Source organism: Aspergillus stella-maris (genome assembly GCF_047715825.1).
Source record: "Aspergillus stella-maris strain CBS 113639 unplaced genomic scaffold BDV14scaffold_25, whole genome shotgun sequence".
Lineage (NCBI taxonomy): Eukaryota > Fungi > Ascomycota > Eurotiomycetes > Eurotiales > Aspergillaceae > Aspergillus > Aspergillus stella-maris.
Genome location: NW_027396819.1, coordinates 44,687 through 70,983, shown reverse-complemented (window position 1 = coordinate 70,983; position 26,297 = coordinate 44,687). Strand labels below are relative to the sequence as shown.

Below are 26,297 nucleotides of genomic sequence, written 5' to 3'. Positions count from 1 at the left end.
CAGATGGCGAACCACGTAACTCCCAGAGAGAAAACTGGGCATCATCAATGGATGGGTCAGACGATAATGGTTCCCTGGAGGGGATACGGTCAGCATTAGTCTCTGCTGCTCGTCATAGCCCGTTCCCCTCGGTTAGTTCGGCTCTCTCCATTCAGCCCGTCACCTGGCAAGTCCAGGTAGCCTCGTTCTACACCCTAGCCACCTGCTTCGCTCCGACGCTCGATGCTAAAGTGCAGGCTAACATCAGTCGGAGCCCGCCGTTCCTTCGGGATCTCTATTTAGCGTTAAATAGAGTGATGGGACGGGTGAAGGCTGGGCAGACTGAGCATGAGCAATCGGATGTTTCGACCTGCTCTTTAGGTCTACAGATTCTGAGAGACACCAAAGTCTCCGACCTACGAAGCCTGGCCAGCTTTCTTTGGCTTGGAATCTTTCTTAAATCCTTTGACCGGCTTATCCTAGGCACCTCAACGCATCTTATATGTGAAACCACTCTGCTGCAGCTTCGCAACTGGTATCCTACTGTCTCGTCCAAGCTGGAAATGATGGACCCCATCATTTGCTTGGTGTTTACCAACACTATTACTTCTCTTATCAATCGACAAATACCAATAATCAAATTCAAACCACCACTATCAGGCATCATAGACCGCTTTGCCGGGTTGTGCTGTTATCTCCTCCCTCTGTTATATGAGGCGTGCGAGGTTGTTGCGGTAGGAAACCACGGAGACGGTATGCTTGATGTTTACGCATGGAACGACGTTTATCAACGGGTGCTCCGATGGCAGCCACAATGCCCGCCAGAAATGCACACCAGGTTTACTCCCAATGAGGTAACTACTTTGTTGACACAAGCCCATGCCTATCGCCTCGCGACACTTCTCATCCTAAATCAAGCTCGATTTCCAATGGAGCCACAAACCCAGTTCGCCACCGAGATCCTCGAACAGATGGAAATATGCCACTCATTAGTCGGAGAACCACCTCCCCATACCATTCTTCCAATTTTCGTTGCGGCACTGGAGTTGACAGACTGGAAGAGGCGATTTAGAGCTTTGCAGGTTCTCAAGTTCTGCCGGGGAGCGAATCACTATCCCTACCTGACCCAACTTGGGGAAATGTGTACTGAATTCTGGAGCCAGAGAGATGCCGGAGGTTCCCCGGATTGGCTGGCTTACTTGTACCGTTATCATCCTCTCAATATTCCTGTATAATCTGCCTTCATATCTGGAATCCCTTGCGGACTACAAGCTATGTATTTAGCGAGAAATCGTAGCTGGACAAGCTGTGTCAGTCTCCTCTAGGGCCCAATCCAACTTGCCGTGTTCTCCAATCTACCATAGTCCTAACCCTAAACCATGTTTGGCAGGTTCAGCCCATCCAATCATAGCAATAGAAGAGCCGGTGGATCTGCACCTCCACGTTTTGTCTACACTTGGCTCCATCTTCCCCTCGTGGCTGACTTCCAGTCCAACAACTTTCTTCCAGCAGGGCATTCCACTTATCTCGCTGAAGCCCGCGGAGCCCGAGATACGGCTTCGGGAAAAATTTAATATGCTCTTTGGGAGACCGATAGTGATGCAATGAAATCCCCTATCATGATCGAGCAATATTCGAGTGATCGACGCCGACAAAAGAAAGCATCACGGTCTACAGATCTTCAAAATCATACGCAAGTCCTCACGAATATTCAGGAACAGCATGTCCACCATGACAAGTGACAAAGACGCACCTACCATGATGGCCAAGCGCATCGTGGAAATGGCAACCGAAGACCCCGGCCTTCCACGACCCAGTCCATCCATCGCCTTCTGGCAGGAACCGCCACATTCAATCTCCGATATCCAGTCGCCGAAATTACCCGATAAAGTCGACTACGTGATTATAGGTTCAGGGATTACCGCGTGCAGCGTTGCCAACACTCTCTTAAATTACCCTGCTCTGTCCAACAAGCGAGTCGCGGTCTTCGAAGCCCGTGGGTTGACTAGTGGTGCTACGGGGCGGAACGGTGGACATCTTGTCTCGCCGTTTGCACTAGAGTTCTCTATGCTCTCGGCTGCTTTTGGGATTGAAAAAGCTGCGGAGGTAGCGCGCTTCTCGTATAAGAGTATGGACCGGGTTTATGAGGTCGTGGATGCACTAGACGCGAGGATCCAGAAGGCTGCGGAGGTTCGCAGGGTTACGACTGTTACTAACTTCCTTGATACCAGATCATACGAACGTGCTCGGGAGTCAGTTCGTCAATTTGCAGAGGCGTGTCCTGATCTTGCAAGTGAGGTTGTCATACTTACGGCTGAGCAGACAAAGAAGGTTTGTTTATCAGTCCTCAAGTTGAGTTGATGAAGGCTAACATTGCAATAGAAATACAATTTCACTATGTCGTCTGGTGCAGTAGAGCATCCTGCCGGCGCTCTATGGCCATATCGCTTGATCACTGGCATTTTCGCGAAGCTGCTCGAACAACACTCTACTAGGTTCTCAATCGACACGAATACACCAGTCAGCAAGGTTTCCTACGATCGCGGGAATGCCCCATATTCATATACCTTGGAAACTCCTCGCGGATCCATCAACGCCGCGCAAGTGGTATACTGCACAAACGGCTTCACCTCGCACTTACTCCCAGCCCTCCGAGGAAAGATCTTTCCGCTCAGGGGAACAATGTCAACTCAAACCCTTAGCCCTACAGCGCCAAACCACGGTGCAAAGTACTCCTGGAGTATCGTGTATGAACCAACCCATGATCCTGAGAACGGAATATCCTCAGTAGGTCTCTACTACCTAACCCAGAACGCAAAGACAGGTGATTTCTATCTTGGTGGTGAGAAGCAGAAATACGATGAGATACTCGTCAGCGACGACACTGTCGTTCCGGATTTACCAGCAGATAATCTCGCGGCACTCATGACGGGTCTCTTCGCTTCTCCAGAGGAAACAGAATTTACAACTCACCCGAAACGGATCTGGGCGGGAATTATGGGATTCACGGCGGATCATATGCCGTTGGTTGGGAAGCTTGACAGCAAGTGGACTTGGAATAGTGGCGATGGTGAGTGGATTGCTGCTGGGTTTAACGGGCATGGGATGGATAAGTGCTGGTTGGTTGGTGAGACTTTGGGAGGTATGATTGCTGGCGAAGATGTCAAGGGAAAGTTACCTGACTTGTATCAAATCACTGATAAACGACTGGAGGAGAGGATGCAGGCTGAGATTGTTCCTGTTTCTTTGTTCAGATTGCCTGAGCATGCGAGTTCATAGAAACTGTTTCATTTCTGGCTTCATGAGAGTCTAATTAAACGCACGATGTCATTCCAAATACTGGTCAACCCAAAGCCTGCCTATCTAGAATACTATGTCACTACTCTAAGAAGCACCGCCCAGGCCTATGCCCCTATCTGTCGTCGTAGTTCATCAAGAGGTGATCAAACGGGCTCAGTCCATCAGGCGCAGCATACTCAGAAAAGCACCAAAGGCCCAGCCAAATTGTTCCAGAGACTGAATCCCAACATAGACATCTTCAGCCCTTTGAGAATCTCAAGGTATTGTTAACCGATAAGGTCTTCCCCTACCCCGACAGGAAACTAGGCCAGCGCAATATCGGCGACTTTCCTGAAAATTTGCGATTTCGACCGACACAAGATTTCATGTATATAGTACCAATTGCTGCACATTGAACATAACTGACGAACCAGAACACTTGAGAAAAAAAGACCATGTTCGTACAGGTATTGACACTCTGCAACTACCATCTTTGCTGCCTCAACTGACCGGCACTACAATTCTTGAACCACTTTTGAAGATCAGAATAGACTTGAGCGTTGGCTTAGAGTAAGTAGGGCATGAATGGACGGTGTGGTGGAACACTTGTATGAGCAAAGGTCAACTTGAAAGTGCACATTGTGCGTTGCATTATGACAGACATGGTCGATGCTGGGAAAAAAAATTTATAATTCATGCCATGACATCAGTCGGTTGTACAGTTTCGAAGCTGCCGACTTGAAGGTGTGGAAATTGTAGTTTCTTCTGATCAAGGGCGTAGCTTGTGCTGCGTATCCGGATCTGATAATACATAACTCCATGGATCTCTTGGCATTCAAGCATAAATATTCTTTCACTCTTGGCGCTGCGGCCCCACAGGATAACTGCATGTCTCTTGTCTCCGTGTCTTGTACTGCTGCAGCCGTCAGGGGTAGCAACGACAATCAAGCGTCATACTCTGGAATGCACAACTTTTCATGGCTGACCCTGAAGACGCAACGTCTGCAAATCACCCAAGAAAACGAGGTCGTATAGCCCGTGCCTGCGACGCCTGCCATTCCAGAAAGGTGCTGTACCCACATATCATTCTTAAGCAGTCGTCACTTCTCGGAATAATATCGTCTAATTCCGCTGCAGATCAAGTGTGATACCGCGAAGCCAAAATGCGACTGGTGTGCTCATCACGATTCGGTCTGTACTTATACCAGGCTCGAAGGACCCCTTGATCCGGTACTACCGGGCAACAGGTTTGTTGCATTCACACTGATCTCTCTAGCTTCTGATCGCTCACTCTGACTAGACAATCCTCTCGAAGTTCAGGGCAAGCGCCATCAAAAGTACCTTCTGGTCGGGATGGCCCAGTAGAGACATTCGCTCCTGCTTTTGCCCAGAACTTGCAATTGGCGGGTCGCTATCTAGGCCACATCAGCACCTTTGACGGCGCTTCATTCTTTTCCAAGCGTGGGCGTGAATGGGTATATGCTTGCACTGGTGATGAGTTTCGCCCTGACCATACAGCTGCCACCCCGTCCAACACTCAGTTCCTACCTTCACTGGTGGTTCCTGCCGCCAGCCCTCTACCAGACTTGAAGTTCTTGCACAGCGAAGTGAAGCACTACTTGTCTTCGCCCTTTGGGTCCTTCTTTCCGGTTCTCAATCCGTCCCTGTTTGAGAGCACGATTAATGCTGCCTACTACCAGCGATACTCAGTCTCGTCCCCTGGTCCCAGCAGCGCCAGAGTATACATCTTTTCATTATTGGCACTTACTACTCTAGCTATCCATGGATCGCGGGGCCTCTCTCTTAGATATAGCGATCAATACTTTCGAGAGGCTCGACGACACCTACCAGGTCTTTTCGAAGAGCCTGCGTCTCTGGATGGACTTCAGGCCTTGCTATTACTAGTGAGTCAATATCCTATGTAACTGAGTACGTACGGCACTAACGCGATGGTAGTGCTTGTGCGCTCAAGGATTGACTGGCGACTTCTATACGGTGGACCATCTGCTGTCAGCAGCTTCGAGGGTTGTCTTCTCATTGAAAGCACACTTGTCGCCTGATGCAGCATGGGAATCCCCGAATCTCATCAATTATCACGCCAGAAAGCTGTTCTGGATCCTCTACGTTTGCGACAAAGGGCTCAGTCTTCTCACCGGGCTTCCTCCACGGTTAGATGACGCTCAGTGTGATCTCAATGTCACGATGAATGATTCCACCGGACTCGGTGGGCGGCAGTTCCGTATCGATACGTTTCCGGAGATGTATCTGAATAGATACATTGAGCTAGCTCTTTTGCAGACCAAAATTCAGCGAGCGCTATACTCGGTAGGCGCCATGCGCCAGTCAGATGCAGAACTGATCCGAACAATTCGCGACTTGGACCGCGAGCTTGAGTATTGGAAGGAGTCCTTGGATGCCATCGACCAACCTTGCTTGTCATACAGAGCACGAGACTCCTTGCAGTACACGGACATGAGATATTCGATCTTCCATCTGCAGTACCATCATTGTATGGTGATGATCCACCAAGCCAGCAGCCGGTGCACTTCGTGGCTTCAGAATCAAAATACGCAAGGCGCTAGCTCAAGTCTCGCAATTTCGGTCGCTGGCAGTCGTTCTCTTTTGCATCAGTTTAAGTCTTCGCGTCTAGACTTGGGACCTGAAAATTTGCTGTATGTCCTTTTCTCATCTTGCGACCGTCCTCGTACTGACCTATCAGCTTCTCCATCTCCTACTTCATACAAGTGATCATAGTTCTGTTTTGCAACATCCTTTCCAATCCGGATACCGACTATAGCAAGCATGATCTAGAGCTTATCAGTTCAGTTCCTACTTTGCTGGAACAGCACAAAGTACAGGATGGTCCGCCATGCTACAGCTCAAGAATCATTGCGGCAGCAAACATTATACTCGAACTGGAACGTCTCGCTAAATGTGCAATTGAAAAAGTGTCTATGTCCACAGAAGAAGAAAAAAGTACAGAATGATATGATTACAATGTTGTGTGCCTTGCCTGATGGCAAGCGTCGGCTTATGAGCGGATGGGCTTGTAGCCGGTGTTCCAGTCGCTCTGTCTCCACTGCTTCTTCAAGTCTTCCAGCTCAGTTCCGTTGGGGGAATTTTGAGGTGATTCGGCCAGGGCACGCTCGAGGCGGCCCTGTCGACGTTTCCGCAAGCACCAGAAGATGAAGCCTCCGACGAGGGCAACTCCGGCGACGGCAGCCCCGACGTACACACCTGCGTGGGCTCCTGACCCAAGGTCATCCCACTTGTCGGACAGCGACTTTGGGGGCTTCTTGGTGATTTCCTTTTGAGCGGTTGAATTACCACTGATCGGCAGTTAGTATGGGCATGATACAATGGTGAGGGTGGAGACGAACCTGACGACGTTTATATCTTCATACGACCCAGTGGTACCAGAATCATAGGTATACTCCTTTGCGGTGTGATAATCTTTGACTCGAATTTTGGAGACGACCATGGTGAATGGGAGGTCATCCCAGTTGACTAAACCACCAGCCCATTCGAGATTTCCCTGGGACTGTCCTGGAATACCAGCCGGCCACAAACTAATCTTCACCCTGCACGGTGTCTGGGGATAGTTCTTTCCATAGACCGTCAATGGCTCAGAGTAATTGACAGTTCGTTGCAATTCGCTGTCGATCCACCATTCGAGCTTTTCCTGGGTCCAGTTGATGGTATAGTTGTGGAATTCGGTGTCGGCATTGGCAGCACCATGATATCCTCCACGATCACTTGTGGTTGTGTTTCCCTTTCCGAAGAAATCCGACTGAACTCCGCTTGTATTATATCCAACCCATTCCCAATCGATTTCGTCCAAGTCATCCGACTGCAGAATAACACTGCTAATCAGACCCCCTCCCTTGGCCATCTTGGCGTGGACCTCCATAACGCCAAAGAAGACATAAAAGGTGGATTGCATAAGAGTCGATCCATTTTCAGCGGTAATGGAGAATTCGGCGCCTTCATCGGTGTAGGTCGGGGTTCCGGTGGTGGGATCCCAAAGGGACTCGTCAAGGGTTGAATTGAAGTACCAGGTGTGCTCGGTACCCAGGGCAGGATCGGCAGGACATGACGAGTTAGTCAGAGGATTACACTCTGTCTGCTCGTTTGCAGTGACGAAAGTAACGAAGAAGAGAGCGCAAAGGGCCCCGAGGAGCCAGGGGGATTGCATGTTCGTGCTCGGGACGAACGGTTAGATAGATGAAACACTGGATAGCAGGACGGGGACGGCAGAAGTGGGCGATAAAAAAGCCACGCCATGACGAGTGCAATAGGGGCGCAATCTCTTTGCAATCTCTGGTGCCTGGTTTATCTATACTCCACTGTTGTCATAACGAGTATAGTCTCTGTCAATATGCCGACACTTTACTACAAACAGAAATGGTTCCTGGATGACTCAGCGGCAAAATCGGCGAAGCTTACCACTTTCAGACTAGTTTACTCCACCCATAAACATGGCACTCAAGGCTTGTTTTCACTTTTCACACAATATTACTAAGTATAGCATGATTCATGCACATACGTAAGGTATCCCAGCCTCTTTCTATCGGGATTCGGGCTGCAAAACACATGTCACAATGTCTTCAGCCATGGCTCTCTATATAATGGACTCTTCTTATCTATCTCCTATGTCAAACAACACATGGCACTCTCATACATTTTAACCCTCCTTATCGCCGTCCTCACCCTCGAGGTGCGTGCCCAATCCTATACCAGCTGCGATCCACTCGAGAAAACGACATGCTCCGCCGACACCGGATCGACCGAGTCGTCCATGAGCTATGATTTCACACAGACTTCTGCTCTAGACGACTGGACTACCTCCGCTGGAACGGTAAACACTGGCACCGATGGCTTGGAATTCACCATCAACTCCAAAGGCGACTCTCCCACCATCCAATCGAACTATTACATCTTCTTCGGCGAGGTGACTATCCGCATGAAAGCTGCGCCTGGGACGGGGATTGTTAGTAGTCTCATACTTGAGTCTGATGATCTGGATGAAATAGACTGGGTAAGACCAACAACCCACTTCACTCTCCCCTCGATACTGATGATAAATAGGAAGCACTAGGCGGCTACACCACAAAACTCCAAACCGACTACTACGGCAAAGGCGACAGCGCAGACTACGACCGCTGGACATGGGTTGCTGTTTCGAGCCCGCAAACAACATTCCACACATACAAATGGACCTGGTCAGAGACATCACTTACCTGGTCCGTTGATGGCGAAACGGTCCGCACATTGGCCTACGACGACGCAGTAAATGGTACCCGGTACCCTCAATCACCGATGCGCGTTCGAATTGGTATATGGGCTGGCGGCGACGCCGATAATAACTCGGGTACGATTGAATGGGCGGGTGGTCAGACGAATTACACTGCTGGTCCGTTCACGATGTACATCTCGTCCGTGGATATCGTGAACTATAACCCCGCGCAGGAGTATAGTTATACCGACCAGAGCGGTGATTATGGGAGTATTCAGCTTACGGCGGCGGATGGGTCGACTTCGACTTTGACGGGGGGTGAGACGGGGACGGGGTCGTCGTCGGGGACGGATACGGATACTGCGAGTTCGCCTGAGGGGACGGGTGATTTGTGGAGTGCGGTTGATTTTCCGAGTGTGGGGGTGAGGAAGTATTGCTCTATATCGGGTAGTCTGTACATGACTGTTCTGATCAGCGTCCTTGTCTTTTTGGCATAGACGGGAGTCTGCTGTCTACCTAGGTATATCTGCTTTGTGGAGACGCGTCATCGTCGGGTTCCGGGCGCTTGTTGGATGATGGACAACGTATCATGTAGATTAAAGTGTTTATGATAGATCATGTTGTTATGTTTATGTTAATGAATTTGTTCCTGGATCCATTTCTGCGATTTGAGTTTCTCTGTTTGGGCAATCGCCATGTCCCCCGCAGCGTACTTTGTAATGCGGCGCAAATATATATTTCAGATAGACTCAACGAGATTGAGCCAAATGACAACACACAACCCCGGAGTGAGAATTCACCAGCAAAGAAAGATATCTGAGAACAACGTCAAGGATAATATTTGCCCATATCGATTTTATCAATATGGATAGTCTCGAAGCGACGGGAATTGTGCCTTTTCGGTTGCATTCTTGGGCCGTGTTTTATGCGTGCATCACCCGGCATAAGCATGCTGACAAAGCTATTCCTACGCGTTGGCGGTCAACACGTGACATGGCCAGTTGTCAACAAACAATGCAAGACAACAAACACTCAATCCTCAGCACATTCAAGTCAAAACGTCATGGCCTCCTACATCGATCGTCCACGCCGCGACGGGAAAGACGCCGACGAATGGAAACCCGACAACGAAGCTGAGGCGGCAGCGCTCATTGATGAACTATACGCCGCCGGACGCCCGCTGTACACTCGCGAAGTCCTCCAGCACGTCCGTGACCAGCTGCGCAAACCTCTTTCCAACGGCGATTTGATCTACGTGAAAGTGTTCGACGGTTCCGTCAATGAATATCCAGTGCAGACGGGCAATACAAAGTGGAGGCCGGACTATGGTTCCGAGGACGAAAACAAGGTTGTGGAATGGGTGCTGTGAGATAGAGACTCTCCTATCTCCTCTCTCCTGGTCCCCTCTAAGCCCTTGCTGAGTGTGTGATGCGTCAAGGACCACGCCGCAAATCTACTACACCGCGCTCGAGCATATGAAGCGAAACCTTGAATGGAGTATGTCCCGTGCCTATTGCAGCGTCGGTATCGCGCATGAGATGGTTCGCAAGGATCAAGAGCCCGACCCACCTGGTGATTTCGATGCCGCATTACGCTTCTTCAATGATGCGCTGCAGTCTTGGAAGGAAGGTCATGCTTGGAAAGAACTCAAGGCGACTCTGCAGTCGCTGCCTTTGCGGACAAACCTCCACAAAGTGATAGGCATGGCGTGTGGAGACTTTACAGGCAAGAAAAGCACCCCGAGCTGTCGCCGCTCTGCTATTCAACATGCGTTGCTCTTGATGATAAAGAACGCGTTTCAGGGGAGCGATATCGAGTCCCCGGATGTGGCATGCTACGCCCAGGACCCAGCTTACACAGAAACCGATCAGTCGGTTCTCGAACGCTCGGGCATTCAAGTAGTTCAGGATCCCGAAGGATACCTGCAGATGGACGATTACTCTCTGGTATTTTGCTGTGCGCCTAACATCTGCAATAAGCAGATCATCGCAGATATTGCCCGGCCCGCCATCATGATCCTGGACACTGTCCGGCACGACGACCCAGAATACTCAGTGTAAGTTTCCCCTTTGTAGGCACTGGCATTGGTTTATGTTTGGTGCAGCACCGATCCGCACTCTCCTCGCGTACACGAGATGATTGTAAACGATTACTACAGTTATCCGTTTCCTGTGGACGACGACAACTTTACTCGGATGACGGTGTATGTCAGCAAAGAGGCTTTGGATTTTGGCAAATTATGAGTCCTTGCCGACCAGTGTCCGCCGTCGCTTTGTATGCAAGGGCTATCTACTGGATATATCGTAAACAGTAGTTGGCGCAGTCGGGTTTCTGAGTGAAAAGTGCCCAGTATTATTCTGGGAGATTATATTTTGCCTAAGGATACAATAGTATGCCTCCCATCCGCCAAACACCCCCAGCCTTGTGACCAAGCCATACATCTATCATTAAACCATCACCTCTACCAAGAAGGCCTCCCCTCCCTCTCCATCGCCCCCATCTCATACTCAACAACAACCTGATCCGTCCTCTGAATCCCATTCACCGGCCGTGCCCCCTTCGGCGTCTCATTCGTACCAAGTATACTCTCCTGACTCCCCTCCTTGGTCGTGCCAATATTCGTCGTGAAGAGATCCGCTTCGTCGCGCGAGCGCAGCGTCGATTTCTTAATTGTGGGACCGTCCATTGAGGAGAGAGGCATCTTGTTCCCGCTTGATTTGTAGTTGTAGTACCGCTGGTGAGAGCTCCATTTGCGTTTTCCGCGGATTACTTCGTACAACGGACCGAGAGTTGGGATGCAGGAGGCCATTATTATCATGTTTGATTCGATGCTGAATGCTTTGTTAGTGGGAGGGAGATGTTGATTAGGGTTGCTGTTGCTCACCTTGTCCAGAGGACGAGATCGGCGGTTGCATCTGTTGAGTGTCAGCTTTCTATCGATTGCTTGCTAAATGGTGCTTACAGGTCGAGTCAGATTTGTCATTGAGACTAGGAAGCTGGAAGCACTTGACAATGGCCATTGCGCATGCTCTATACTGACGTTAGCTTGGGATGCTCTGACAGTTGTCAGTATACTTACACAGCACCGAGCCCCAGCGCCGCACACAACGCCAACTTCTTCTTCAGTGTAATTTGCAACCTCGCTAGAACAACAGCTGGATAAATAGCAAGATACAAATCCGCAAAAGCAGACATTGCACCCGTGAAAATCGCATATCCGACCAGGATACTCGTCGGCCGACACGTCGCCCCAGCAGACGTAAGTTGAATGTTCCACAGCGCCTCGGGCGGATCACACATTGTGAAAAGGACAACGATGCAAATGGACGAGGAGATAAAGACCATCGCTGTCAAAACCCATAGCCAGATCCGGTGCAGTTTGCCCGGGTTCATGATGCGGTTTAGCAGCGCCGCGATTGCGAGTTTGGGGGTTGTAAAGGACATGATGCCCAGTGCGAAATCGGCGTAGTTGATAAGTAGGATGTTGATGAGTGAGTCCATGCCTCCTTCTGCCATTATTGTGGATGTGTGTTTGCCGTAGCCGAGGGCGACGTTGATGGTTGTCACGATTGTGTATGCTGCTAGCATGACCTGCATTATCAGTACGCTTGGGTGGTGCATACGGCCAGTCGGCGAGACTCACCATTGCAGCTGCGATGATGTAGTCATCCAGCCCGATATTTCTCAGCCATCGTGCGCGAATGTAGAGACGGGCAGAGACCATGACCAGACTGATTGCATAGAAGGCCCAGAAGATGCCGACAATACGAGGACCCTTTGTCTGGGCTGCATACTCCGGCGATGATGGATCCATTGTCGGGTATGATAGACCGGAGATTGTATAGATGTCTTCAATGGAGAATGGATTGTGATACCCCTCGATCACGGTGAGGATTTAAGTTAATAGGTTCTTCACGACAAAGAAAAGGGGGCTGAACGAAGACAATGCCATTGTGAAGAATCAGGGTGCCATGACAGACGCCGATTCGAGAAGAAAGAGAGCAGAGCAGACAACCTGCTTATTCCCAGGCCAAGGAACAGACGGCCAATGCGGCGGGACCACTGGGGCAGTCGTCGGCCACCAGATTCAATCAACGTGCCACAGTCAGACAGTCTCAAACCGTGACAGGCAGTGGCAACGGGAGGGCAACGGGAGGCCCACGGCCCTAAACAGTCTAACGGTCTCTAACGTTCCCAACTCTGGGGGCCAACCTACCGATTCGGGGGCCCGGCATGCAAATCGTGGAGCCAGTGGAACCCTTCACAACGGCTAAGAGTCTACATCGACGCACTAGACAGCGCCAGGTCCTGGCCGAAGGATTCATACCCCGGTTGGAGAAGCATTCTATTGCAGACTTTCTAACAACATGACGAAATGCTCTTGCGCGAGGTGGGTCGCACGGCTGCTTTGTCGCGACCAATGCCTGTTCAAGTATAAGCTCGGTTGGTTTAGCCCCCTCGTGGGCGGGATGGCATGGTGGCATGAGTCGCTGGTGTGAGTCTATCCTTGTCAGGGGTAGATAGTCAGGCTCGGTTAGATAGGAGTGGGCTGGGGAAGAGTTGCTGTCGCTGTCTTCATCTCCTGCATTTCTTACCCCCCTCAAACCTCGAGCGCAGCAGACAGACTTGAACAATATGGTCCTCAACGGAAGCTCTACCAACGGCCACGCCAATGGCCATACCAATGGCAAGACACCGACAGTAGAAGACCTTGCTGTCAATGCCAACTCCTCTGCCGCGGTTCCTGGTCTGCTGGGCGATGTTGCCTCCCTCGGGAAGGAGTACCTGGCCGAGGACAGCGAGGCGCGATTGAGTCTGCTTGAAAAAGCGCGGGAATTGGTCTACGCCCTTGAGACACCTAGAGAAGCCATTATCCGGCATTGCTGGTCCGAGGTTTGTTTTCCTGTCGCGACTGTCGCCCGATGCGCTAATTCTTTCTACAGTCAACGGGCTATGCTGCGCTCGAGACTGCTGTCGCGCTGAACCTTTTCAATGCGCTTGATGCCGGTGACAGTCCAAAGTCTGTCGCGCAGCTGGCAGAAGTGACAGGGTCTGATCCTGCATTGCTGGGTGCGTATCAATGCTCAAAGCTTGCGACTGGAGACGCTAACGGGGATATAGGCCGCCTGATGAAGCACATTGCGGCGATGGGTGTGATCACGGAAACCGGCCGCGATGAATACAAGTCGACAAACTTTTCCAAGGTCCTGACAGTCGAGAAGTACAGTGATGCTTTCCCTCTCATGTAAGACTATCTCCTGGGTATAACATGGCTAGTAGCTGACTGCCATTATAGGACATCTCGATTCACCCTCGGCATCCTGGCCCTGCCCGAATTCCTCGAGAAGAACAAGTACCAGAACCCTACAAGCGCTACGGATACAGCTTTTCAATTGGGCTACAAGTCAAAGATGGGCTTCTTCGGTCACGTCCAGCAAGAGCCTATCACGGCGCGCCGCTTCAACAACCACATGGGCGTCTACGCGCAGGGTCGCAAGCGATGGATGGATCCTGGGTTCTTCCCTGTGCAGGAGCAACTTGTTGACGGGATTAAAATTGCACACGATGATGTACTTATGGTGGATGTTGGCGGCAGCTTTGGACATGATCTGCTAGATTTCCGGCGCAAGTGGCCTGACGTCCCTGGCCGGTTGGTCCTGCAGGATTTGCCCGAGGTCGTGGCGCAAGTCAAGGACCTGCATCCTTCAATTGAAGTTAAGGGCCATGACTTCTTCCAGGAGCAGCCAATCAAGGGTAAGCTAGCAATCTTGTCAGAACGACCTACAAGGACTAACTCTGGTACTAGGTGCCCGCGCATACTACATGCACTCCGTCCTGCACGACTGGCCCGACAATCACTGCGAGAAGATCCTTGCAAACATCGTAGCCGCCATGAAATCCGGCTATAGTAAGCTCCTCGTCAACGAGAACGTCATCCCCGATACAGGCGCTTATTGGGAAACAACCAGTCTTGACCTGATCATGATGCAGATTGGTTCTGGGGAGCGCACGGAACGGCAGTGGCATGCACTACTTGAGGGGGCAGGACTTAAGATTGTGAAGATTTGGACTGCGCAACGGGGTGTTGAGAGTTTGATTGAGTGTGAGCTTGCGTAGGCAGTTTAGGAATCGTCTTTGGCGTATTCGGCGTAGTAGTACTTGATAATTTCACGTTGGTTCTACCAGACTTGTACGGAAATCATTCTTCGCAAACAGTAAACTATCGGTCAAGAGTTTGAACTACTCGTTATCTCTGTACAGACTGTATGTATCGGGGGGCAGTGATTTCTCGGTGGAGTGCTCCGGATCGGCTGCAAGTTCGTATCCAATATCAAACGCCTCGGAAAGTGAGCTGGTAGATGGGCTATCTAGATCACTGCCAGTGGAACTTTCAGCATTGAATGGCACGTAGCCACGAAATTTCTAACGCTGTTAGATGTGAATGAAGAGACTCGAAAGGGGGTCTAACTTTGGACTGTGTCATTGCATATTGTCTCTTTGTCGCCTCGGGAAGGGCAAAAAACCCATGTGCTGCAACATGAAGGGCTGTAATTAACGGCTCTGGAAATCCAGGGTTCTGATTAGGATTGGGACAATATTAGCCCTTAAAACGAGGAACTGGAATGAGGGACGAATCACCTTAATATAGAAGAATCCAACATTGATACCCGCGTCTCGGATCTGACCTGCTAGCTGTAGCCGCTCTTGGAAATCTAGACTCCATAGTGAAGAGACATCAATGACGGGGATCTCGTCAGCATCAGATGTTTCAAAGAGAGACATTTCTGTTCAGATACTAATCTCGCAAGAGAGTAAGCGGAATGGCAAGCTTTTTAATCTGGACCCGAGTGCTGTAAGGCAGACTATCTGGAGCATTGTCATCACCCCAGTCTCTACTCTGTATCATCATTTCCTTATTATTTATGCTCTGTAAATCCATACGGTATGCCTGTTGGAATCCCTTGTTGGTGTGTCTTTGCTTCTTCCAGTCGTGTCCTGCACGTTACTATAGGTTGTGCCACGGTGAAACCTGCTCTTCACACACTTGGCCATGAACAGGTATCACCAGCGACTGCAAGATTCGACTGATCAAAGTGATAGCAAAGTACATGTCATCGTACAATGACAGTACCCTGCACTCTGGATGTGAAGGGCCCAGAGGCCGATCAAGTGACTCGGCAGTTCTCGGCCGACACGTGCCGCTAGTCACGTGGCATTTCTGGTCCCTGGACTGTCCAGTGTGCAAACAACTGACAATGTCTTTCAAAAGGGTTCTTGTTAGTTCCTCTGCTCTCTGACCACTCAGAATGTCACGTCTACATTGGATGGAACGATAAGCATAAGTCGTGATCGGTACTTCCCGGCCTTGATGCGTGCTACGTGCGCCTAAACTCAGGCCTCCGCTGAAAGCCCAAGGACTTGTTGACTCCAGTATGATGGTGTCATAGCCTTGAGGGTGGAAACGGTGGCGCTTGGTGACGAGTGTCTCGGAATAGTTTGCTTGTATGGGATGGGATATTGACCGTTTGTCTGGGCAAGGGATACCCCTTGCCGTATCCACGCCCTGACTGCTATGGAACACGACCGGGAGGGCGGTGGGAGTTATTGATGGCAACAGACTCTTTGAAGACCCGAAACAAGGTCTGGTGGTTGCTTGCCATCTTTGCTTAGAGGGAACATCTCAGACCTGGCGATATTGGAGGTCTCTGCGATGTGCCATACGAGTGGAGCATTGCGTGCTCCAAGGCTACTTATTCCAGGTCAAGCTCCCCATCTCCCAGCTTATAACAGGTTGGCGCTTTCAAGCTTTGGAATATCGCATTTGGACTGGGTTCTGACGTGCTTATGGCTGCAAGAAATAAAACGCGGTCTCGCGCTCGCCAAAATGCAGTGTGGCCACCATCGGGTATCACGTTCTCTCAACCATGGGTCTCGACCGCCTGGCAGAGATCTACCGATCATGCCTGTTCCAGATTGTGATTGTTGGCTTGGTCGCCTTTTGTGAGCCTGGGATCTGGACTGCTCTGAATAACCTCGGAGCTGGAGGTAATGCTAGTGTAAGTCACTGTCACCGATTCAGAGATTAGCAACCTCACTGACACGTAGCACAGCCATTTTTGAACAATGCTGCCAACGCTTTGACATATGGATTGATGTCAGTCGGCTGCTTTCTCGCTGGTGGTGTCTCCAACAAAATTACCGCCAAATGGACACTGTTCCTCGGTGCCGCATTCTACACTCCATACGCGGCAGGACTATACTGCAACAACCGATACGGGAACGAGTGGTTTCTCTTGCTCGGTGCCGCGCTTTGTGGAGTTGGTGCATCTCTCCTATGGGCCAGTGAAGCTGCCATCGCAGTTGGATACCCCGAAGAGGAGAAGCGCGGCCGGTATGTTGGTATCTGGATGGGCATCCGGCAAATGGGACCGTTAGTTGGCGGTGCCATCTCTCTTGCATTGAATGTCAACACCTCGCACGTTGGGAAAGTCACGTATACCACATACATGGGACTCGTCGCCATTTCATCGCTTGGGGCCCCGTTTACATTACTCCTATCGCAGCCTCAGGAAGTTGTCCGGAGCAACGGCACCAAGATCCCGTACATGAAGAAGACGAGTGTCTCGATTGAAGCTCGTGCTATTTGGAAGCAAATGAGGAACAAGTACATGTTGCTGCTCATTCCGGTGTTCCTCGCGGGGCAATTTGGTACTACATACCAGGGAAACTATCTGACATGTATGTGTCTCGGATCTCTTGTCTTGGGTGGTCGCTGACAAAAGCAGCATATTTTACCGTTAGATCTAGGGCCCTCGCCTCGTTCCTCACGGCAGTCGTTGGAGCCGCGGCAAATCTCCTCACTGGAACCATCCTCGACCTAAAGTATTTCTCACGTGAAGCGAGGTCAAAGTCTGTGTATATCTTCGTCCTCATCTTCGTCACCGCGGCCTGGACATGGAACGCCATCGTCGAGACAAAACTATCGCGCATGGAAGAACCACCTGCCTTTGACCTCGGCGACGGCCCCTTTTTCAACTCAGCATTTACCGTCTACATGTTCTTCAAGTTCTTCTACGAGGTGCTGCAAACGTACATCTACTGGCTGATGGCGGAGATTAAGGGCGCACAGGCTGACGGCGATGTAGCAAGGACAACTGGTATACTGAGATCATGGGAGTCGATCGGCAGCACAATTGCCTACGCGGTTGGTGCAACGCACTGGCCCAACTTGAACCAAATGGCGCTGGGATTTGCGCTTTGGGGCTTTACTATCCCGTTTACTGTTCTGGCTGTGTTTGGGAATTGGAACCAATCTGATACCGCGGAGGTACAAGAACAGTCGGACAGGGATGAGAGCAACCTCGAGGCACAGAGGGTCGAGGTTACTTCTGATGGCAAATTGTGAGAACCGCTTTTGTACTAGAAACAATAGACTTGAATAGAATAGACTCGGATATAGAATTGAGCGCTTTAGAAACAAGGAAGAAGTGTCGTGAACTCGTAAAATAATCAAGTAGACAGGAATCTACAAGGCCAGACGCTGTCCTATAGCCACCATACGCATAGCCCCCTCGGCGGCATCAGTCAACAGCCGCTCTGCATCCCGAACCGCTTCATCGAGATTACAAGGCCCTTGGAGAATGGAAGTGAATGCGCCAATTCCAACATCATAGTTTACCATAGCCCCCTTTCCAACAGTCCCAGCAAGAACAATGACCGGAATGTTACGCTCTCTGGCGCGCACGGCCACTTCAGCTGGTATCTTCCCCCTCGGTGTCTGGTCATCAATACCTCCTTCTGCTGTGATGATCAGATCACAGTCGGCGAACATGTTCTCCAAGTGAAAGTACTCCGTTATTGCATCGTACCTTGGGCGCAGCTTTGCTCCGATGAGAAGCAGACCTGCGCCCAGGCCCCCGGATGCACCGCTCCCCGGTGAATCACAGACATTGACGCCAATTGTTCGATGAATAACAGTTGCATAAGTCCGAAGTGCAGATTCAAGGACCTCAACTTGATTGGGCGATGCACCCTTCTGTGGACCGTAGACTCTGGCCACGCCTTGCGGCCCACAAAGGACATTCGTCCAGTTACAGACGGCCTCGATAGAAACCTTCTTAAGTCGGGGATGCATCTTCGAAAAGTCAACCCCGGCAAGTGAAACGAGGGACTGGCCACCCGCTGCACGCGGGAGGTCCTGGCCATCGCGACCGACGAGTCGGGCACCTAGGGCTTGAAGCATCCCGGCACCGCCATCGCTGGTACCGGAGTCACCGCACCCGATGATGATCTTCTCAGCACCCTCATCAAGGGCAGCAGAGATGAGTTGACCAACGCCAAAAGTGGTAGTTAGACAGGGATTGCGACAGTGTTTAGGGACCTGACTAAGCCCAGCCGCAGCGGCCATCTCAACAACGGCTGTCTTGACGGGAACATTGGCCAAGATGCCGTAGAACGAACGAATAGGCTGACGAATGGGACCAGTGACAGTAACCTTGCGGATAGTCCCACCGGCGGCAGCAACGAGAGCATGTATGAAGCCTTCTCCGCCATCGGCGAGGGGAACTTTGTGAACGGTAGCGGTGGGCATGACTCGGAGGATGCCCTTCTCGATACAGTCTGCTGCTGTGCCGGGGTTGATGCTACCCTTGAAGCCCGATGGGCACACGAGGACCTTCATTTCGCCTGAAGTGGGTGATATGAACGAATGGAAAGTATTGATTTTAAAGCGAGAGTAAGTTATAAACGAATGCTGATCCTTGATGATGGACTGAATGATGATCGAATTTTAACGGTGGTTCTCGCCCTACTTATAGACGTCTGAATCTTGCTTTTCTGGAGTCCATTGGCAACGCCCATGACTGTTTGTCAAGTCTCCTCCATCCTTTTCCTATGACCTGCCCTGGTACGGTGAGGATGCTTCGCCTCAATCTCGACCCAAAATCCATCCTACCAGCCTCGCGAAAGCATCAGAATCACCATGATGAAAGAGCCCTATTGAGTTTCTAAAAATTGATATGTAGTTGCCTATACCTTGAAATGCTTGGCCTGCAGCAGCAGGGCCAGTTGTATGGGACCTCGGGTCAGGGTTCAAGGGTCTTTGTGACGTCGAGCCGCAGCTTAAGATCCTTCACGCTCTCATCACAACAGATCACCCAGTTAGATCACGCGAGTAATAGTTAGGATTGAGTTGATCTTCCACGAGCTCAGTTTCCAGTTGTGGCTTAGCGACTGCGCGAGATCTTGATTGTCTTTATTCAAGAGGCTCGATATATTGCTGCCTTGACCTTGGCAAGCCACTTCTTATAGTCCCTGAACTTTGTGGCTCGAGATGCACCTGCGCCGCAGCCAAGTAGCTGTAAAGACAAAAATAATGATTGACTGCGGCCGAAGGCTGGTCCAGATAGGCTGGTCTCGCGATGCGGGCGTGAAGATGCCTTGTTGGAAGGCATATAAGGATAGAGCGGGATTGATGGCTAAGGTAAATTTCTCTCAACAACAGCAGCATTTTACAAGTTTATCAACCCATTCGCTACTTGATATATCTATTCATTCGTTTAATACTCTCACTACAATGACTTATTCGTTCCTGACTCCAAGCCGTGACGATGTTCGGTCGCTACAGGAGAGCGAACAGCGCTCTATTGCTGGAAGTGAGGGCAGTTTCTTGATCCCACTGACCGCAGAGAACGAGCCTAAGCTAGTAAGTCTATCTCTCTTAGGGCGAGGGCATCTACTCACAAGGAGGTCTAGGTCACTTGGTCCGGCCCCAAGGACCCAGCCAACCCGGTGAACTGGAGTCATTCCCGCAAGTGGTCTGCCACTCTGCTGGTCTCGTGCTTCACGTTTATATCACCCGTTTCTTCTACTATGGTAGCACCCGCACTCAAGGAGATTGCTGATGACTTCAACATTGAGTCTGAGATCCAAGAGTACCTAGTCATGTCGATCTTCCTCTTGGCGTATGCGCTGGGACCATTCATTCTGGCGCCGCTGTCTGAGATGTACGGCAGAGTGGTGGTTCTACAGTCCGCAAATATGGTGTATCTTATCTTCAACACGGTCTGTGGCTTTGCCACCTCGCGCGAGCAAATGCTAGCCTTTCGGTTTCTTAGCGGTCTTGGGGGGGCTGCACCCCAGGCAGTAAGTTCAACCGCACGACCGATCAGCATAATTTACTGACCAAAGGAACTAGATTGGCGGAGGTGTGCTTAGCGACTGCTGGAGAAAGCACGAGCGAGGAACTGCCAGCGCTGTGTACAGCGTGATGCCATTTATAGGTCCAGCAATCGGCCCAATAGGTAAACACTACCAGGCCCTGAATGAGACATGGCTAATCAGGAACAGCGGGAGGGTATCTGACACAGTACATGTCCTGGCGCTGGATCTTCTGGATCGTGTCGATGGCCGACGCCCTGGTGCAGATTCTAGCCTTCCTCTTCCTGCGCGAGACCTACGCCCCAAAGATCCTGGCCGCCAAGAAAAAGATGCTGCAGAAGGAAACGGGCAATGATATGCTGTATACTGAGTATGATCAGCCAGACCGTACTTTCCCTCAGCTGCTGCGCAAGAACCTTGTCAGGCCGTTTCGTATGTTGTTTACTCAGCCTGCTATTCAGGCCATTGCGTTGTACCGCGGTTATCAATACGGTGTCATGTATCTTGTGTAGGTTTCGTCTGCCGCCATCCCTCTGACAAATGTGCTAATATCCGTCTAGACTGGCCTCCTTTCCAAGAGTCTGGGAAGGAACTTATGACCAGGACAAAGGGACCGCAAGTCTGAATTACCTTTCCCTTGGTGTTGGGTTCGTGATCGGGCTGCAGTTTTGCGGCCGAATGCTCGACAAGGTAAGTGTCTGCCTGATCTTGCGCCTCGTTCAGCATACTGACCAAGCAAGGTGTACGAGCGGCTGTGCAAATACTACGGCGATGAAGGTCGACCAGAGTACCGCGTCCCCCTGATGATCCCAGGCGGCCTGATGGTCCCCATCGGCCTCTTCATCTACGGCTGGACGGCAGAGTACGAAGTGCACTGGATAGCACCAAACATCGGCGCCGCCCTCTTTGCCGTCGGCTTAATCATCTGCTTTCAATGCTGCCAAGCGTACGTGATCGATTCCTACACTCGGTATGCGGCCAGTGCCACGGGGGTGACGGCGTTTGTCCGCACAATGGCGGGCTTCAGCTTCCCTCTCTTCGCAGATAGTCTGTACCGCTCTCTTGGTCTAGGATGGGGGAATAGCCTTCTGGGTTTCATCAACCTAGGCATGGGTCTCGTGGCTCCAATGCTGCTTTGGTTTTATGGCGAGTGGATCCGGGCCAAGAGTCCTTATTGTGCGGGCGATGAGACGAGCCATGTTTAAGGGTTCCAGAAGTCTAGAACTGAGGCTCGGCTGATGATGGGAGCTCGCCACTGTCTTTAAGTGATAGGTCCTTTTCGTATCTTTATCCTAGATGGGTTTCTTAGCCAGGGCTGTGCAAACTCTCATGAGGCTGGGCTGCATCGATATGGCATGACGCCCAGAAAGCCGAGACTGCCCAGCTCCAGTTATCGATAATCAAGACATGTTCAACGACTTGTGGATCCTTGGGTCTCCTATCAGCTATGGCGCCGCATCAGTCTTCTAACTCAGTCCTCGCTCTCACCTGCGCTTGTTTGGCAGGTCGATACGGACTGCAGAGCCAGTCTGATTAACGAGGTCTCCTTCCAAGATCGAGCCCCGCCTCCACCATTCAGAATGGATATGTTAGGAAGCGGTCAATGAGTAAAGCCAATGAAAGCGATCTGAAGCCGTAGAGTTTGGATTGCTCACTTTTCAGTTGTCGGACATGGACGTGTTGACAAGCCCCTTAGGTGTTTCATCCCAGTGCCACAAGATACTTTCGTGCATCCGATTTCGTTCTGAACAACCTTGAGCAACAGTCGGGCATATTGCTACTGACCTGCATTTAAATCACCGTTGACATTACCCTTATAGCTGCTCTCATCGCTGTCTGCGTCAGTTGGGTTTGTCTCAACCCCCGACATCCCGTGACTAGGGCTGGGCTCGCCGATACCGGCATGCAGCTTCATGGATACCTTCTTCCTTTTCCCGTACTTGTCTAGTACGCTGTTCGGAGGGCTTTCGCGTCCAGATGAATTACCTTTATCGAAGTCATGATTTTCGGTACTCAACAATGTTCTCAGCTTCCATAATCTTGGTCCCCGAAACCTCGTACACCCCGTGAGCTTAATAGAGTGGCCAGTAATGTCCGCCGACATGTTCCACCGGAGAAAATTATGTTCTTCCTTATGCGACCTTCATACCTTGCTCGATACCAATCCGTCAACAAAGCTCTTGGGGACAGGTCCTCCACTGTAAATTGTGAGCCTCCAATTCCGATTTATCCACCATTACTAAAACGCAAGGCTCCCATTCAGATGCTCCCTCGAGCTGGCTTACCTCAATATATCCACCTTTAGATCGCCGACCCTGCCTTGCGGGTTGAAAAGGCACATCTGTCACCAGAAACCATCAAGCCTAGAACTTATGTTCGCCGTTGTTCGTCCTTATACGACGGCTGTCTTTTGAGTCGTCCGAGCCCATCGTCAGCCGACCCACAATATTCCAAGTACCTCTACAGTGAGATCCCTCTGGGGCTGTGGTCTAGTACGCTTGGGTCGAACACACTGCAGGGTTATGCCCTCGTCGATTGAACCTTCCCACATCGACTGACTCGTGGCGTGAGGAGTAGATGACACTGGTGGTTCCGCTAGAATGGGTAAAAGGAGCTCAGGCAGGGTAAAATGCTTGATGGGTGTCATCTTAGATCCGCGTCGCATCCTGCATGGGAGATCTCTGACTTAGGGGCGCGACAACGTATTATACGGACATTGGATCTAGACCGTGAGTTACTTGTTTCCACTGGTTCGGGCCAGCCATAATTACTTACGCCTGATAATGATAAAAAATGCTTCTTGATACAGCGTCTCGTGAAAACTTTTGTATTAGATTCTAGACTGATTGCCCGTTTAATGCCAGTTGCCGTAGCTGGGCTTAGACGGGCAATTGTCGATTGATGGTTTGCCTCTTAGCGTGAGCGACATGGTATAGTAGCCCAAGGACACTACACTGACGGAAGGATGAACACAAACGGAGAGGCAAAAACACACCATTTCGGCTATGGAACCGTCGGTAATCCATGTTTAGTATTCCATTAGGTGAAGAGAGTCCTGCAATCGCATCTTTCCTGGTGGAGGATAACCCGTGATCTAGAAGGCAAGCACGATGGTCCTGACGCCGGTTGCACCTTCCTCTGACTAGAGCATACCGTACAAGCCCAAGAGAAGATGCGATGGATGCCGGAGGTGGTCACAGCTTCCTCAATCGGGAACTTTTTATTTCCCCGGACTCAAGGTGCTGTAGATAGATCGCAATATGCCAGCGGCGAGTTTGGTGCCAGCTATGACATGTGGTAGAAGGACCGCAATTGGGCAGAACTAGCGGATGGCAGGCCTTGCGAGACTCGCTGAGGGGCGTTTCACGGGAAGTAAATATGAAGAACAAGAAATCGAGTAGGATGCATTAATGACTCTCGTCAGGCATACCGGTCAGTCACCTGACCTTTCAGCCCTCATTGACTTGCTATCCTCACTTGGTTTCGCCTATAAATCGCATGATTTTTGGAATGAGCTGCTTAATGCTATGTAGAACATATAAGAGGGTAGATTTGCTCCGGGTCCGGGTGTGAATAGGGATGGGGAAGGGTAACTTACTCCTGCTTTTTCCTGGTATGACTACGTAAGGGCAAACATGATACTGCTCAAGAACCACATGATGGGAAAGTCATCCCTGCTGACTTTTTGTCGATCCTCAGAATCCGACCAACGTGAATTGTAAACAGTTACATTTTATGTATGTATTTTCCTATGCTTATCTCTCTGCACTGGAGGCTGATATAATACAAAGACGACATCCGTCTATCTTTAGATCTGGTACACATTCAATATAAACATTACATTGAAACTATTAATAGTATTTACTCCCCCCAAAACGCCGGACTCAACCCCTGGAACTGGCTCTTCAGGTTCCGCCTCAAACTCTTCGCCTCCATGACAGCAGCATTTGTCAAGAACATAACGCTAGACGCCGGACCACCGCCACCTGCAGAAGCACAGGACCCAAAACCATATTCACTTGCGGCATTAGAAAGCGAGGACTGGGATCCAACGCGGCTGATTGCGGCGGCGGCTTTGGAGGGCCCGAGCTGCGGGCTCGAGGCGAGAGCGCTGAGGGATGTCTCGAGGTTGCCGAGGAGTTGGGAGCTGAGGAAGGTGAGGAGGGCAGTGGATGATGCCATAGGGGTAGAAAAGCAGCCTATTTGGAGGTGGAGTGGTTGGTGGGCTTGACCTTGGCCTGGGCCGGTCATTGAGCCTGGCATTGGCAAGGGGAGTGTTCCCGGTGGGGAGCAATGACCAGGGGTAGGATTTGCGTTAAGAAGGATGGTGTTGTAGAGGTCTAGGAGGCGTAGGTAGCAGGAGAGAATCAGGAGGGTTGTTGCAGCGTCGGGGGCGGATCGGGGCGGTAGCGGGAGATGATGGTTCTGGCTGTAGTCCAAGGAAGCTCGCAAAGGATCATTTACCCCATGCACATGGTTGGATCTCGGAGACGAAGTGGTCGTATAGGCATCTGCACTGAGAGAGGTGGAGAATGGGGCCAAAACATCAGTCAATGACTGCGTGACAGCCAAGACTTGATCGATTGTTGGTGGTGGCACCATAGCATCGGCTGAACTCTGGGCGTAAGTTTGGGCCCGTTGACAATATTCATGGAGAGTCAAGCTCAGTTCGGAGAGTCGGTAGAAGTCGACAGTAGGGGCAGGTACCCCCGCCACAGAGGATGCAGTCGAGACCGAAGCGGAGACTGCGGACGGAGCGGACGAAGCAGACGAAGCGGACACGGACTGCGGACCTGCGAGGCCCGCAGGAAATCCGTCATTATTGGAGTTCGTCGTTGGGTGAAGCTGAGAAGGGGGACATTGTTGCGGGTGTAAATGGGATTGTGCTTGAGACCCCACGGGATTGGGGGCGATAGAAGGGGACTGCGACTGTGACGAGCAGCAAAAGGCGTCAAGCCAGTCAGGGGCTCCAACAATATTGTCGAGGTCTAGAGCCGGTGCAGTGCCATAGTCGAATCCCAGAGCATTCTCATCGGATCTGGGAGAGTGGGCAGCGTATGAGGAGTCAGATGAGCCTGCACGATCAGTCACGTCAGTCAACCAGTGGTTGGTAGTGTGAACAAATGGATCTCGCTTCCAGTGGGATCTTCGATGGGACACGCATGGCCCGGGGGCTTGGGTGAAGCGTACCGTGGTTGAGGTGGAGATGATCACCATCCACCTCGAATAGCCCATCCAGATGCGGAAGGTCAAGGCTACCCGCCGTTCCTCGTCGAGACTGCGGCTGAGTTTGCGTCTGCAAGGGAGATGTCCCTCTGCAAGATGCTGGTCTGGAGACGTGGTGCGAAGGAGGAATTGGTTTCGTGCGCGACTTGCGGCGGGTGCTTGGTCTGCCTGGACGAAGGGGCGGCTCAAAAATACATGGCACTCCGGCATTCTCGCACCGCGTGCACGGGTGTCCAGGCAGCGGACTACGATGGCATCTTAGTTTCTGCTGGTGGCAGCGGTTGCAGGCCAGGCGCGTGGCTGGTGAAGCAGATGTAGCGGCCATCTTGGAAGGGACTGGGGGTTCTGAATAGATCAAGGACGTATCCTGGTTCTATACGTGTATACTTATACCAGCTCCCATTGTTACCTGCGCCTT

General features: G+C 51.1%; 12 protein-coding genes across 12 annotated transcripts; 7 read left to right on the top strand and 5 right to left on the bottom strand.

The window, feature by feature from the left end:
- Positions 1 to 1,710: 1,710 nt before the first annotated feature.
- On the top strand, positions 1,711 to 3,258 carry BDV14DRAFT_199837 (NAD(P)/FAD-dependent oxidoreductase; the record flags this gene model as incomplete). The annotated part of the gene is made up of 2 exons (XM_073773366.1): positions 1,711 to 2,310; positions 2,362 to 3,258. 2 exons carry the CDS (start codon positions 1,711 to 1,713, stop codon positions 3,256 to 3,258), a joined length of 1,497 nt encoding a protein of 498 aa, XP_073628395.1.
- Positions 3,259 to 5,639: 2,381 nt separating this feature from the next.
- On the top strand, positions 5,640 to 6,422 carry BDV14DRAFT_55300 (fungal specific transcription factor domain-containing protein). The gene is made up of 2 exons (XM_073777013.1): positions 5,640 to 5,930; positions 5,978 to 6,422. The coding sequence occupies exons 1-2, from the start codon at positions 5,731 to 5,733 to the stop codon at positions 6,243 to 6,245; spliced, it is 468 nt and encodes a 155-aa protein (XP_073628394.1). The 5' UTR covers positions 5,640 to 5,730; the 3' UTR covers positions 6,246 to 6,422.
- BDV14DRAFT_172671 (glycoside hydrolase family 16 protein) lies at positions 5,640 to 7,531 on the bottom strand. The gene is made up of 3 exons (XM_073768616.1): positions 6,643 to 7,531; positions 5,978 to 6,591; positions 5,640 to 5,930 (listed from the first exon to the last, which is right to left on the bottom strand). The coding sequence occupies exons 1-2, from the start codon at positions 7,451 to 7,453 to the stop codon at positions 6,290 to 6,292; spliced, it is 1,113 nt and encodes a 370-aa protein (XP_073628393.1). The 5' UTR covers positions 7,454 to 7,531; the 3' UTR covers positions 5,640 to 5,930; positions 5,978 to 6,289.
- A 330-nt stretch (positions 7,532 to 7,861) lies between these two features.
- BDV14DRAFT_208690 (glycoside hydrolase family 16 protein) lies at positions 7,862 to 8,991 on the top strand (the record flags this gene model as incomplete). The annotated part of the gene is made up of 3 exons (XM_073775461.1): positions 7,862 to 8,296; positions 8,347 to 8,885; positions 8,946 to 8,991. Exons 1-3 carry the CDS (start codon positions 7,925 to 7,927, stop codon positions 8,989 to 8,991), a joined length of 957 nt encoding a protein of 318 aa, XP_073628392.1. The 5' UTR covers positions 7,862 to 7,924.
- Positions 8,992 to 9,540: 549 nt separating this feature from the next.
- On the top strand, positions 9,541 to 10,877 carry BDV14DRAFT_172668 (uncharacterized protein). The gene is made up of 3 exons (XM_073768615.1): positions 9,541 to 9,859; positions 9,933 to 10,550; positions 10,599 to 10,877. Exons 1-3 carry the CDS (start codon positions 9,558 to 9,560, stop codon positions 10,735 to 10,737), a joined length of 1,059 nt encoding a protein of 352 aa, XP_073628391.1. The 5' UTR covers positions 9,541 to 9,557; the 3' UTR covers positions 10,738 to 10,877.
- A 78-nt stretch (positions 10,878 to 10,955) lies between these two features.
- Positions 10,956 to 12,308, bottom strand: BDV14DRAFT_208688 (uncharacterized protein; the record flags this gene model as incomplete). The annotated part of the gene is made up of 5 exons (XM_073775460.1): positions 10,956 to 11,325; positions 11,379 to 11,409; positions 11,457 to 11,524; positions 11,574 to 12,085; positions 12,138 to 12,308. The coding sequence occupies 5 exons, from the start codon at positions 12,306 to 12,308 to the stop codon at positions 10,956 to 10,958; spliced, it is 1,152 nt and encodes a 383-aa protein (XP_073628390.1).
- Positions 12,309 to 12,560: 252 nt separating this feature from the next.
- BDV14DRAFT_208686 (S-adenosyl-L-methionine-dependent methyltransferase) lies at positions 12,561 to 14,613 on the top strand (the record flags this gene model as incomplete). Its single annotated transcript, XM_073775459.1, has 5 exons — positions 12,561 to 13,387; positions 13,438 to 13,564; positions 13,616 to 13,739; positions 13,791 to 14,248; positions 14,301 to 14,613. The coding sequence occupies exons 1-5, from the start codon at positions 13,130 to 13,132 to the stop codon at positions 14,609 to 14,611; spliced, it is 1,278 nt and encodes a 425-aa protein (XP_073628389.1). The 5' UTR covers positions 12,561 to 13,129.
- Positions 14,614 to 14,734: 121 nt separating this feature from the next.
- On the bottom strand, positions 14,735 to 15,277 carry BDV14DRAFT_199831 (non-hem dioxygenase in morphine synthesis N-terminal-domain-containing protein; the record flags this gene model as incomplete). Its single annotated transcript, XM_073773365.1, has 3 exons — positions 14,735 to 14,917; positions 14,964 to 15,071; positions 15,134 to 15,277. 3 exons carry the CDS (start codon positions 15,275 to 15,277, stop codon positions 14,735 to 14,737), a joined length of 435 nt encoding a protein of 144 aa, XP_073628388.1.
- A 1,130-nt stretch (positions 15,278 to 16,407) lies between these two features.
- On the top strand, positions 16,408 to 17,900 carry BDV14DRAFT_208682 (major facilitator superfamily domain-containing protein; the record flags this gene model as incomplete). Its single annotated transcript, XM_073775458.1, has 3 exons — positions 16,408 to 16,551; positions 16,606 to 17,233; positions 17,281 to 17,900. Exons 1-3 carry the CDS (start codon positions 16,420 to 16,422, stop codon positions 17,898 to 17,900), a joined length of 1,380 nt encoding a protein of 459 aa, XP_073628387.1. The 5' UTR covers positions 16,408 to 16,419.
- Positions 17,901 to 18,020: 120 nt separating this feature from the next.
- Positions 18,021 to 19,258, bottom strand: BDV14DRAFT_208679 (glycerate kinase family protein; the record flags this gene model as incomplete). Its single annotated transcript, XM_073775457.1, has 1 exon — positions 18,021 to 19,258. Exon 1 carries the CDS (start codon positions 19,173 to 19,175, stop codon positions 18,021 to 18,023), a length of 1,155 nt encoding a protein of 384 aa, XP_073628386.1. The 5' UTR covers positions 19,176 to 19,258.
- Positions 19,259 to 20,069: 811 nt separating this feature from the next.
- On the top strand, positions 20,070 to 21,858 carry BDV14DRAFT_208678 (MFS transporter; the record flags this gene model as incomplete). Its single annotated transcript, XM_073775456.1, has 6 exons — positions 20,070 to 20,198; positions 20,249 to 20,638; positions 20,691 to 20,796; positions 20,843 to 21,161; positions 21,214 to 21,343; positions 21,394 to 21,858. 6 exons carry the CDS (start codon positions 20,070 to 20,072, stop codon positions 21,856 to 21,858), a joined length of 1,539 nt encoding a protein of 512 aa, XP_073628385.1.
- A 2,656-nt stretch (positions 21,859 to 24,514) lies between these two features.
- On the bottom strand, positions 24,515 to 26,089 carry BDV14DRAFT_199827 (uncharacterized protein; the record flags this gene model as incomplete). The annotated part of the gene is made up of 1 exon (XM_073773364.1): positions 24,515 to 26,089. One exon carries the CDS (start codon positions 26,087 to 26,089, stop codon positions 24,515 to 24,517), a length of 1,575 nt encoding a protein of 524 aa, XP_073628384.1.
- Between the last annotated feature and the right edge of the window lie 208 nt (positions 26,090 to 26,297).